General features: G+C 41.6%; 1 protein-coding gene across 8 annotated transcripts in view; it reads left to right on the top strand.

Moving 5' to 3' along the window:
• The window catches only part of LOC139537976 (putative inhibitor of apoptosis), a 72,330-nt gene that overhangs the window by 31,983 nt on the left and 26,870 nt on the right, over positions 1-13,477 (top strand). For 7 of the 8 annotated variants that reach the window (XR_011667647.1, XM_071339906.1, XM_071339907.1 and 4 more), the window contains 3 exons: positions 306-609; positions 2,450-2,549; positions 10,886-10,964. Coding sequence is in view for 7 of the 8 variants with exons in the window: in XM_071339906.1 (XP_071196007.1) it covers positions 306-609; positions 2,450-2,549; positions 10,886-10,964 (483 nt within the window). In the remaining variant the exon portion in view is untranslated. The remainder of the gene's footprint in view (positions 1-305; positions 610-2,449; positions 2,550-10,885; positions 10,965-13,477) is intronic. The other variant, XM_071339901.1, reaches the window with a different exon arrangement.

The raw sequence follows: 13,477 nt of genomic DNA, 5'->3' as shown, positions 1-13,477 counted from the left end.
TGATTACTGTCTCCTCTCTGTAGCTCAGTAACTGGGAGCCAGGGCATTGATTACTGTCTCCTCTCTGTAGCTCAGTAACTGGGAGCCAGGGCATTGATTACTGTCTCCTCTCTGTAGCTCAGTAACTGGGAGCCAGGTGATTGATTACTGTCTCCTCTCTGTAGCTCAGTAACTGGGAGCCAGGGCATTGATTACTGTCTCCTCTCTGTAGCTCAGTAACTGGGAGCCAGGTGATTGATTACTGTCTCCTCTCTGTAGCTCAGTAACTGGGAGCCAGGTGATTGATTACTGTCTCCTCTCTGTAGCTCAGTAACTGGGAACCAGGGGACCGGGCCGTGTCGGAGCACCAGAGACATTATCCCAACTGTCTCTTCGTCAGAGGAGACCGGGTCGACAACGTCTCCCTAGCCGGGGTGGTGGGGGGGGTAGCAGGCACCTCTCAGCCCCCCGGGGCAGAAGCCCCCCCTGGCCCCGGCCCCCCAGGCCTCAGTAACGTGTCTAACCCAGCCATGCAGCAGCGTGAGGAGAGGTTACTGACCTTTGTCCACTGGCCCTTACGTATCCCTGTTCGCCCCGACCAGCTGGCCAAGGCAGGGTTCTACTACGTCGGTGAGACAAAGACTTATATATTATTAGATTTCATTATATATTATTATTACATTTTTTATTACATTTTGCAGGGTGTAATGATGATGTGTTGCAGGGCGTAATGATTGTGTGTGTGTGTGTGTGTTGCAGGGTGTAATGATGTGTGTGTGTTGCAGGGTGTAATGATGGTGTGTGTGTGTGTGTGTTGCAGGGTGCAATGATGGTGTGTTGCAGGGCGTAATGATGGTGTGTTGCAGGGCGTAATGATGGTGTGTGTGTGTGTGTGTTGCAGGGCGTAATGATGATGATGATGATGATGATGGTGTGTGTGTTGCAGGGTGTAATGATGGTGTGTGTGTGTTGCAGGGCGTGATGATGATGATGATGGTGTGTGTGTTGCAGGGTGTAATGATGTGTGTGTGTGTGTGTGTGTGTGTTGCAGGGCGTAATGATGATGATGGTGTGTGTGTTGCAGGGCGTGATGATGATGATGATGATGGTGTGTGTGTTGCAGGGCGTAATGATGATGATGGTGTGTGTGTTGCAGGGCGTAATGATGATGATGATGATGGTGTGTGTGTTGCAGGGCGTAATGATGATGATGATGATGGTGTGTGTGTGTTGCAGGGCGTAATGATGATGATGATGATGATGATGTGTGTGTTGCAGGGCGTAATGATGATGATGATGATGGTGTGTGTTGCAGGGCGTAATGATGATGATGATGATGGTGTGTGTTGCAGGGCGTAATGATGATGATGATGATGGTGTGTGTGTTGCAGGGCGTAATGATGATGGTGTGTGTTGCAGGGCGTAATGATGATGATGATGATGTGTGTGTTGCAGGGCGTAATGATGATGATGTGTGTGTTGCAGGGCGTAATGATGATGATGATGATGGTGTGTGTTGCAGGGCGTAATGATGATGATGATGATGTGTGTGTTGCAGGGCGTAATGATGATGATGATGATGTGTGTGTTGCAGGGCGTAATGATGATGATGTGTGTGTTGCAGGGCGTAATGATGATGATGATGATGGTGTGTGTTGCAGGGCGTAATGATGATGATGATGATGGTGTGTGTGTTGCAGGGCGTAATGATGATGGTGTGTGTTGCAGGGCGTAATGATGATGATGATGATGATGATGTGTGTGTTGCAGGGCGTAATGATGATGATGATGATGTGTGTGTTGCAGGGCGTAATGATGATGATGATGATGGTGTGTGTTGCAGGGCGTAATGATGATGATGATGATGTGTGTGTTGCAGGGCGTAATGATGATGATGATGATGTGTGTGTTGCAGGGCGTAATGATGATGATGATGATGGTGTGTGTTGCAGGGCGTAATGATGATGATGATGATGGTGTGTGTTGCAGGGCGTAATGATGATGATGATGATGGTGTGTGTGTTGCAGGGCGTAATGATGATGGTGTGTGTTGCAGGGCGTAATGATGATGATGATGATGTGTGTGTTGCAGGGCGTAATGATGATGATGATGATGTGTGTGTTGCAGGGCGTAATGATGATGATGATGATGATGTGTGTGTTGCAGGGCGTAATGATGATGATGATGATGATGTGTGTGTTGCAGGGCGTAATGATGATGATGATGATGATGTGTGTGTTGCAGGGCGTAATGATGATGATGTGTGTGTTGCAGGGCGTAATGATGATGATGATGATGTGTGTGTTGCAGGGCGTAATGATGATGATGATGATGTGTGTGTTGCAGGGCGTAATGATGATGTAAAGTGTTTCTGCTGTGACGGGGGTCTGAGGTGTGTTGCAGGGCGTAATGATGATGATGATGATGTGTGTGTTGCAGGGCGTAATGATGATGATGTGTGTGTTGCAGGGCGTAATGATGACGTGAAGTGTTTCTGCTGTGACGGGGGTCTGAGGTGCTGGGAGTCAGGTGACGACCCCTGGGTGGAGCACGCCAAATGGTTCCCTAGGTAACCACCCATTACATCACTGGTGTTGTGGTCCAGTTCCTGCTAGATGAAAAGGCACCAATGGCTGTGTGCCACGTCATGGATTGGACAGTCGGGCATCAGATTGTTATATCATACTGTATGATGTGGTTCGCTGACATGTTAAACACGTATCCAGGCTTTGTTAGGCTGCGGTCCAAACCCTTAAAAGACACACCCTCGTCCACTCCACCCTCGCCTTATGCCCTTGGGGGAATCCCCGTCAACATCTTGTAGGACGGTCCAAATGATTAGCCAAGCAAGGGAAGTTTTGAACGTAAGGCCCTCAGCCCTCGTTTTTAGTGGGCTTTGCGAGTGTATAATTATGTTCACTCCGGGCCTGAACCTCCCCATAATTCAATTCACCACGATTGTACATCCGCTAAGAAAAGTCAACGGAAACTTAAAAACAACATCCATGGAGAAGTCAACATACAAGTGGAAGTAAAAACGAATGCAAATAAGTTATAAATTGTGCTACTAATGTTACAAACACGTCTCGTAAATATGTTTTTGTTTTGTTATCTTTTGGAAATTGTAGAAATAAAACATTTTCCTTCTTCAGAAGTTGCAGCTAGGCAGGCTAACACTAGTTAGCTAATTAACATGCTAGCTATTATACAATAGGCGTATATTAAATATATCATTATTAATATAAGTAGACATACACTCATAGTTGACTGTAGAGCATATAAAGCACAATCATCGCGGGATGAACGAGTGACGAATTTCCGGCCAAGGGCGGTCCATTTCAAATGAATTCCTTCCTGCCTCGCCCCTTGCCCTGCAAGTGTATAGTCGTCAGATGTCATCGGATACGTTCATTTGAGGGCTGAGGGGAGAGGGTGTGTCTTTTAGGTGTTTGGACCTCAGCCTTAGATCTGCCGTGTGTCTGCAATGTAATCAGGCAGGAACTCAACGTGTGTGTGTGTGTGTGTGTGTGTGTGTGTGTGTGTGTGTGTGTGTGTGTGTGTGTGTGTGTGTGTGTGTGTGTGTGTGTGTGTGTGTGTGTGTGTGTGTGTGTGTGTGTGTGTGTGTGTGTGTGTGTGTGTGTGTGTGTGTGTGTGTGTGCGCGCGTGCGCACTTTTTCCACATTTTGTTGTGTTACAAAGTGGGTTTACAATGGATTTGTAATTTTTTTTTTGTCAACTATCTACACAAAATACCCAAATGCTAACTATTGTAAAAAAATATATATAATAATAATAGGAAAATGAAACACTAATACAGTATAACTTGATCAGTGTTCAACCCCCGGAGTCAATCACCATCTTCTCAACATTTCTGGATGAACAATAACCTAAAACACAAGGCCAAATATACACTGGGGTTTCCACCTTTATTTAACCAGGTAGGCCAGTTGAGAACAAGTTCTCATTTACAACTGCGACCTGGCCAAGATAAAGCAAAGCAGCGCGACACAAACAACAACATAGAGTTACACATGGAATAAACAAACATACAGTCAATAACACAATAGAAAAGGCCTATATACAGTGTGTGCAACTGTAGTAAGATTAGGGAGATAAGGCAATAAATAGGCCATAGTGGCGAAATAATTACAATTTAGCAATTAACACTGGAGTGATAGATGTGCAGAAGATGAATGTGCAAGTAGAGATACTGGGGTGCAAAGGAGCAAAAATAAATAATATGGGGATGAGGTAGTTGGATGGGCTATTTACAGATTGGCTGTGTACAGGTACAGTGATCGGTAAGCTGCTCAGACAGCTGATGCTTAAAGTTAGAGAGGGAGATAGAAGTCTCCAGCTTCTGTGATTTTTGCAATTTGTTCCAGTCATTGGCAGCAGAGAATTGGAAGGAAATGTGGCCAATGAGGAGTTGGCTTTGGGGGTGACCAGTGAGATATACCTGCTGGAGCGCATGCTACGGGTGGGTGCTGCTATGGTGCCCAGTGAACTGAGATAAGGCGGAGCTTTACCTAGCAAAGACTTGTAGATGACCTGGAGCCAGTGGGTTTGGCGACGAATATGTAGCGAAGGCCAGTCAACAAGAGCATACAGGTCGCTGTGGTGGGTAGTATATGGGGCTTTGGTGACAAAACTGATGGCACTGTGATAGACTGCATCCAGTTTGCTGAGTAGAGTGTTGGAGGCTATTTTGTAAATGACATCACCGAAGTCAAGGATCGGTTGGATAGTCCGTTTTACAAGGATATGTTTGGCAGGATGAGTGAAGGATGCTTTGTTGCGAAATAGGAAGCTGACTCTATAGATCACATTTTGGATTGGAGCTGCTTAATGTGAGTCTGGAAGGAGAGTTTACAGTCTAACCAGACACCTAGGTATTTGTAGTTGTCCACATATTCTAAGTCAGAACCGTCCAGAGTAGTGATGCTGGATGGGCGGGCAGGTGCGGGCAGCGATCGGTTGAAGAGCATGCATTTAGTTTTACTTGCATTTAAAAGCAGTTGGAGGCCACGGAAGGAGAGTTGTATGGCATTGGATCTCGTCTGCAGGTTTGTTCACACAGTGTCCAAAGAAGGGCCAGAAGTATACAGAATGGTGTCGTCTGCATAGAGGTGGATCAGAGAATCACCAGCAGCAAGAGCGACATCATTGATATATACAGAGAAAAGAGTCGGCCCGAGAATTGAACCCTGTGGCACCCCCATAGAGACTGCCAGAGGTCCGGACAACAGGCCCTCCGATTTGACACACTGAACTCTGTCTGAGAAGTGGTTGGTGAACCAGAGGAGGAGTAGGATAAGGGTACGGCTAAAGGCTATAAGAACTGGTCGTCTAGTGCGTTGGGAACAGAGAATAAAAGGAGCAGATTTCTGAGCATGTTAGATTAGATTCAGGGCATAATGTACAGACAAGGGTATGGTGGGATGTGAGTACAGTGGAGGTAAACCTAGGCGTTGAGTGACGATGAGAGAGGTTTCGTCTCTGGAGTCACCAGTTAAGCCAGGTGAGCTCTCCGCATGTGTGTGAGGTGGGACAAAAGAGCTATCTAAGGCATTTTGAGCGGGACTGAGGGCTCTACAGTGAAATGAAACAATAAGAACTAGCCAAGACAGCAGTAGACAAGACATATTGACATTAGAGAGAGGCATAAAGTAATCACAGGTGTTGATCAGGAGGGCTAAAACAACAACGGGTAAATGGCGATGAATGGGCAGAGCGGGTCAGTTAGGTACATACAGGACCTGAGTTTGAGGCTGGGGCCGACAGGTAATCAAAATGAGGTACCGTGTTATTGAAACAGTCCAGGGGGCATCAGCTGTGTATCCGAGTGATCATAGGGTCAAAAGAGCAGCAATAGGTGAGTCAAGGTGTTGTACAATATTCACTACCACGCTGGGCGAGCAGGGGACACAGCGTTCAGAAAAGCTAGCAGGTCGGGGCTAGCAGATGGTTCTTCGGCGACATTGTAACAGAATAGCCGGTAGAGACCACATCGGGCAATCACGTCAGCAGTCCAGTCGTGATGGATCGGCGGGGCTCCGTGTCGACAATAAAGGGTCCAATTGGCAAAGGAGGTATTGTAGCCCTAGAATTAGCTGGTATATGGGCCTAGCTCGAGGCTAGCTCAAGGCTAGCTGGTGCTTGCGTCGGGACAGAGGCGTAACAGTAGCCACTCGTTTGCAGCTAGCTGCGATGATCCGGTGTAATGATCCAGAGCGTCAGGAATCCAGTGATATGGTAGAGAGAAGCAGTCCGATATGCTCTGGGTTGATATCGCGCTGTGCAGACTGGCAGGTGTTGTCCGAGCTAATACTGGCTGATGACCAGGAAAAAGGCAGGGACTGCTAGCCGTGGCTAACAAAGACCAGTAGCTAATTAGCTGGCTAGCTCCTGATGGAAGTTGCAGTTATAAGGAATACAAATAGCAGATCCGTACCACATTGGGTGAGGCGGGTTGCAGGAAAGTGTATTTAGTTCATAGAGAGAAAGTGAGATTAAGATATATACGAAAAAGACTGGCTATTTACACGGGATAAGACACGGGATAAGACAAAGACAAATACACACGTCCTACTGCATCGCCATCTTGGAGTCTAAAGAGTTGCCTTCCAAGTCGACAGTGAATGTTCCTGAGTGGCCTAGTTACAGTTTTAACTTAAATCTACTTGACAATCTATGGCAAGACCTGAAAATGGTTGTCAAGCAATGATCAACAACCAATTTGACAGAGCTTTTGAAGAGAATAATGGGCCAATGTTACACAATCCAGGTGTGGAAAGCTCTTAGAGACTTACCCAGAAAGACTCACAGCTCTTAGAGCCTTACCCAGAAAGACTCACAGCTCTTAGAGACTTACCCAGAAAGACTCACAGCTCTTAGAGACTTACCCAGAAAGACTCACAGCTCTTAGAGACTTACCCAGAAAGACACACAGCTCTTAGAGCCTTACCCAGAAAGACTCACAGCTCTTAGAGCCTTACCCAGAAAGCCCCACAGCTCTTAGAGACTTACCCAGAAAGACTCACAGCTGTTAGAGACTTACCCAGAAAGACTCACAGCTGTTAGAGACTGCTGTAATCGCTGCCAAAGGTTCTTCTACAAAGTATTGACTCAAGGGTGTGAATACTTATGTGAATTAGATATTTCTGTATTTCATTTTCAATACATTTGGAAAAATGACAAAAAATATGTTTTTACTTTGTCATTATGGGGTATTGTGTTTAGATGAGTGAGAAACGAAATCGATTTAATCTAATTTGAATTCAGGAGCGGTTGTATGCGCTACAACTAAATGTGGAATAAGTCAAGGAGTATGAATACTTTCCCAAGGCACTTGTATTAATGTTACTATGGTAACCTGTCAGTATATATTAATGTGACTATGGTAACCTGTCAGTATATATGAATGTGACTATGGTAACCTGTCAGTATATATTAATGTTACTATGGTAACCTGTCAGTATATATGAATGTGACTATGGTAACCTGTCAGTATATATACATGTGACTATGGTAACCTGTCAGTATATATTAATGTGACTATGGTAACCTGTCAGTATATATGAATGTGACTATGGTAACCTGTCAGTATATATGAATGTTACTATGGTAACCTGTCAGTATATATTAATGTGACTATGGTAACCTGTCAGTATATATGAATGTGACTATGGTAACCTGTCAGTATATATTAATGTGACTATGGTAACCTGTCAGTATATATTAATGTGACTATGGTAACCTGTCAGTATATATTCATGTGACTATGGTAACCTGTCTGTATATATTAATGTGACTATGGTAACCTGTCAGTATATATTCATGTGACTATGGTAACCTGTCAGTATATATACATGTGACTATGGTAACCTGTCAGTATATATTCATGTGACTATGGTAACCTGTCAGTATATATTCATGTGACTATGGTAACCTGTCAGTATATATTCATGTGACTATGGTAACCTGTCAGTATATATTCATGTGACTATGGTAACCTGTCAGTATATATTCATGTGACTATGGTAACCTGTCTGTATATATGAATATGACTATGGTAACCTGTCTGTATATATGAATGTGACTATGGTAACCTGTCAGTATATATTCATGTGACTATGGTAACCTGTCAGTATATATTAATGTGACTATGGTAACCTGTCAGTATATATTCATGTGACTATGGTAACCTGTCAGTATATATTCATGTGACTATGGTAACCTGTCAGTATATATTCATGTGACTATGGTAACCTGTCAGTATATATTCATGTGACTATGGTAACCTGTCAGTATATATTCATGTGACTATGGTAACCTGTCAGTATATATTCATGTGACTATGGTAACCTGTCCGTATATATTCATGTGACTATGGTAACCTGTCCGTATATATTCATGTGACTATGGTAACCTGTCAGTATATATCAATGTGACTATGGTAACCTGTCAGTATATATTAATGTGACTATGGTAACCTGTCTGTATATATTCATGTGACTATGGTAACCTGTCAGTATATATTCATGTGACTATGGTAACCTGTCAGTATATATCAATGTGACTATGGTAACCTGTCAGTATATATTCATGTGACTATGGTAACCTGTCAGTATATATTCATGTGACTATGGTAACCTGTCAGTATATATTCATGTGACTATGGTAACCTGTCCGTATATATTCATGTGACTATGGTAACCTGTCAGTATATATTCATGTGACTATGGTAACCTGTCAGTATATATCAATGTGACTATGGTAACCTGTCAGTATATATCAATGTGACTATGGTAACCTGTCAGTATATATCAATGTGACTATGGTAACCTGTCAGTATATATCAATGTGACTATGGTAACCTGTCAGTATATATTCATGTGACTATGGTAACCTGTCAGTATATATTCATGTGACTATGGTAACCTGTCAGTATATATTCATGTGACTATGGTAACCTGTCAGTATATATTCATGTGACTATGGTAACCTGTCAGTATATATTCATGTGACTATGGTAACCTGTCAGTATATATTCATGTGACTATGGTAACCTGTCAGTATATATTCATGTGACTATGGTAACCTGTCAGTATATATTCATGTGACTATGGTAACCTGTCAGTATATATTCATGTGACTATGGTAACCTGTCAGTATATATTCATGTGACTATGGTAACCTGTCAGTATATATTCATGTGACTATGGTAACCTGTCAGTATATATTCATGTGACTATGGTAACCTGTCAGTATATATTCATGTGACTATGGTAACCTGTCAGTATATATTCATGTGACTATGGTAACCTGTCAGTATATATTCATGTGACTATGGTAACCTGTCAGTATATATTCATGTGACTATGGTAACCTGTCAGTATATATTCATGTGACTATGGTAACCTGTCAGTATATATTCATGTGACTATGGTAACCTGTCAGTATATATTCATGTGACTATGGTAACCTGTCAGTATATATTCATGTGACTATGGTAACCTGTCAGTATATATTCATGTGACTATGGTAACCTGTCAGTATATATTCATGTGACTATGGTAACCTGTCAGTATATATTCATGTGACTATGGTAACCTGTCAGTATATATTCATGTGACTATGGTAACCTGTCAGTATATATTCATGTGACTATGGTAACCTGTCAGTATATATTCATGTGACTATGGTAACCTGTCAGTATATATTTATGTGACTATGGTAACCTGTCAGTATATATTCATGTGACTATGGTAACCTGTCAGTATATATTCATGTGACTATGGTAACCTGTCAGTATATATTCATGTGACTATGGTAACCTGTCAGTATATATTCATGTGACTATGGTAACCTGTCAGTATATATTCATGTGACTATGGTAACCTGTCAGTATATATCAATGTGACTATGGTAACCTGTCAGTATATATCAATGTGACTATGGTAACCTGTCAGTATATATCAATGTGACTATGGTAACCTGTCAGTATATATCAATGTGACTATGGTAACCTGTCAGTATATATCAATGTGACTATGGTAACCTGTCAGTATATATTAATGTGACTATGGTAACCTGTCAGTATATATTAATGTGACTATGGTAACCTGTCAGTATATATTCATGTGACTATGGTAACCTGTCAGTATATATTAATGTGACTATGGTAACCTGTCAGTATATATATCAATGTGACTATGGTAACCTGTCAGTATATATCAATGTGACTATGGTAACCTGTCAGTATATATCATTGTGACTATGGTAACCTGTCAGTATATATCAATGTGACTATGGTAACCTGTCAGTATATATCAATGTGACTATGGTAACCTGTCAGTATATATCAATGTGACTATGGTAACCTGTCAGTATATATCATTGTGACTATGGTAACCTGTCAGTATATATCAATGTGACTATGGTAACCTGTCAGTATATATCAATGTGACTATGGTAACCTGTCAGTATATATTAATGTGACTATGGTAACCTGTCAGTATATATCAATGTGACTATGGTAACCTGTCAGTATATATTAATGTGACTATGGTAACCTGTCAGTATATATTCATGTGACTATGGTAACCTGTCAGTATATATTAATGTGACTATGGTAACCTGTCAGTATATATATCAATGTGACTATGGTAACCTGTCAGTATATATCAATGTGACTATGGTAACCTGTCAGTATATATCATTGTGACTATGGTAACCTGTCAGTATATATCAATGTGACTATGGTAACCTGTCAGTATATATCAATGTGACTATGGTAACCTGTCAGTATATATTAATGTGACTATGGTAACCTGTCAGTATATATCAATGTGACTATGGTAACCTGTCAGTATATATTAATGTGACTATGGTAACCTCCAGGTGTGTGTACCTGCTCCAGGAGAAAGGTCAGGAGTTTGTCCACCAGATCCAGGCTCGCTTCCCTCGCCTCTTTGAACAGGTAACACCTGCTTATACACCTTATTTCCCGCCATTGTTTATTTACCAACAATCACATTTTCTAACGGGGTAGGCATTGACATGGCCTGTTGAAGCAAAAAATAGAACTCTCCCTAAAGTGTGACCTGTAGAAACGTCCTAAAGTGTAACTGCTCAACATGGGGCGGCAGGTAGCGGTTAGAGCGCTGAGCCAGTAACCGAAAGGTTGCAAGATCGAATCCCTGAGCTGAAAAGGTAAAAATCTGTCGTTCTGCCCCTGAACAAGGCAGTTAACCCACTGTTCCTAGGCCGTCATTGTAAATAAGAATTTGTTCTTAACTGACTTGCCTAGTTAAATAAAGGTAAAAAAATATATATAAAAAAACTACGCACTATAACCAAGTTATTTTATTTTGCATACCCTGAAGAGCATTGCCATTGTTATCTGCCCTGATTTTAAAATACCTAACTGTTTATTAGCCGTCTGGTAGAGCATTGAGCTGTGAATAAAGACCTAACTGTTTATTAGTCGTCTGGCATTGAGCTGTGAATAAAGACCTAACTGTTTATTAGTCGTCTGGCATTGAGCTGTGAATAAAGACCTAACTGTTTATTAGCCGTCTGGTAGAGCATTGAGCTGTGAATAAAGACCTAACTGTTTATTAGTCGTCTGGCATTGAGCTGTGAATAAAGACCTAACTGTTTATTAGTCGTCTGGCATTGAGCTGTGAATAAAGACCTAACTGTTTATTAGTCGTCTGGCATTGAGCTGTGAATAAAGACCTAACTGTTTATTAGTCGTCTGGCATTGAGCTGTGAATAAAGACCTAACTGTTTATTAGTCGTCTGGTAGAACATTGAGCTGTGAATAAAGACCTAACTGTTTATTAGCCGTCTGGTAGAGCATTGAGCTGTGAATAAAGACCTAACTGTTTATTAGCCGTCTGGTAGAGCATTGAGCTGTGAATAAAGACCTAACTGTTTATTAGTCGTCTGGTAGAACATTGAGCTGTGAATAAAGACCTAACTGTTTATTAGTCGTCTGGCATTGAGCTGTGAATAAAGACCTAACTGTTTATTAGCCGTCTGGCATTGAGCTGTGAATAAAGACCTAACTGTTTATTAGCTGTCTGGTAGAGCATTGAGCTGTGAATAAAGACCTAACTGTTTATTAGCCGTCTGGTAGAGCATTGAGCTGTGAATAAAGACCTAACTGTTTATTAGTCGTCTGATAGAGCATTGAGCTGTGAATAAAGACCTAACTGTTTATTAGTCGTCTGGTAGAACATTGAGCTGTGAATAAAGACCTAACTGTTTATTAGCCGTCTGGCATTGAGCTGTGAATAAAGACCTAACTGTTTATTAGTCGTCTGGTAGAGCATTGAGCTGTGAATAAAGACCTAACTGTTTATTAGCCGTCTGGCATTGAGCTGTGAATAAAGACCTAACTGTTTATTAGCCGTCTGGTAGAGCATTGAGCTGTGAATAAAGACCTAACTGTTTATTAGTCGTCTGGTAGAACATTGAGCTGTGAATAAAGACCTAACTGTTTATTAGTCGTCTGGCATTGAGCTGTGAATAAAGACCTAACTGTTTATTAGTCGTCTGGCATTGAGCTGTGAATAAAGACCTAACTGTTTATTAGTCGTCTGGCATTGAGCTGTGAATAAAGACCTAACTGTTTATTAGTCGTCTGGCATTGAGCTGTGAATAAAGACCTAACTGTTTATTAGTCGTCTGGCATTGAGCTGTGAATAAAGACCTAACTGTTTATTAGTCGTCTGGTAGAGCATTGAGCTGTGAATAAAGACCTAACTGTTTATTAGTCGTCTGGTAGAACATTGAGCTGTGAATAAAGACCTAACTGTTTATTAGTCGTCTGGCATTGAGCTGTGAATAAAGACCTAACTGTTTATTAGCCGTCTGGCATTGAGCTGTGAATAAAGACCTAACTGTTTATTAGCCGTCTGGTAGAGCATTGAGCTGTGAATAAAGACCTAACTGTTTATTAGCCGTCTGGTAGAGCATTGAGCTGTGAATAAAGACCTAACTGTTTATTAGTCGTCTGATAGAGCATTGAGCTGTGAATAAAGACCTAACTGTTTATTAGTCGTCTGGTAGAACATTGAGCTGTGAATAAAGACCTAACTGTTTATTAGCCGTCTGGCATTGAGCTGTGAATAAAGACCTAACTGTTTATTAGCCGTCTGGTAGAGCATTGAGCTGTGAATAAAGACCTAACTGTTTATTAGTCGTCTGGTAGAGCATTGAGCTGTGAATAAAGACCTAACTGTTTATTAGCCGTCTGGTAGAGCATTGAGCTGTGAATAAAGACCTAACTGTTTATTAGCCGTCTGGTAGAGCATTGAGCTGTGAATAAAGACCTAACTGTTTATTAGTCGTCTGGTAGAACATTGAGCTGTGAATAAAGACCTAACTGTTTATTAGCCGTCTGGTAGAACATTGAGCTGTGAATAAAGACCTAACTGTTTATTAGCCGTCTGGCATTGAGCTGTGAATAAAGACCTAACTGTT

This window comes from Salvelinus alpinus, chromosome 13 (genome assembly GCF_045679555.1).
Source record: "Salvelinus alpinus chromosome 13, SLU_Salpinus.1, whole genome shotgun sequence".
NCBI classification, from domain to species: domain Eukaryota; kingdom Metazoa; phylum Chordata; class Actinopteri; order Salmoniformes; family Salmonidae; genus Salvelinus; species Salvelinus alpinus.
This window is presented reverse-complemented; position numbering and strand designations above follow the sequence as displayed.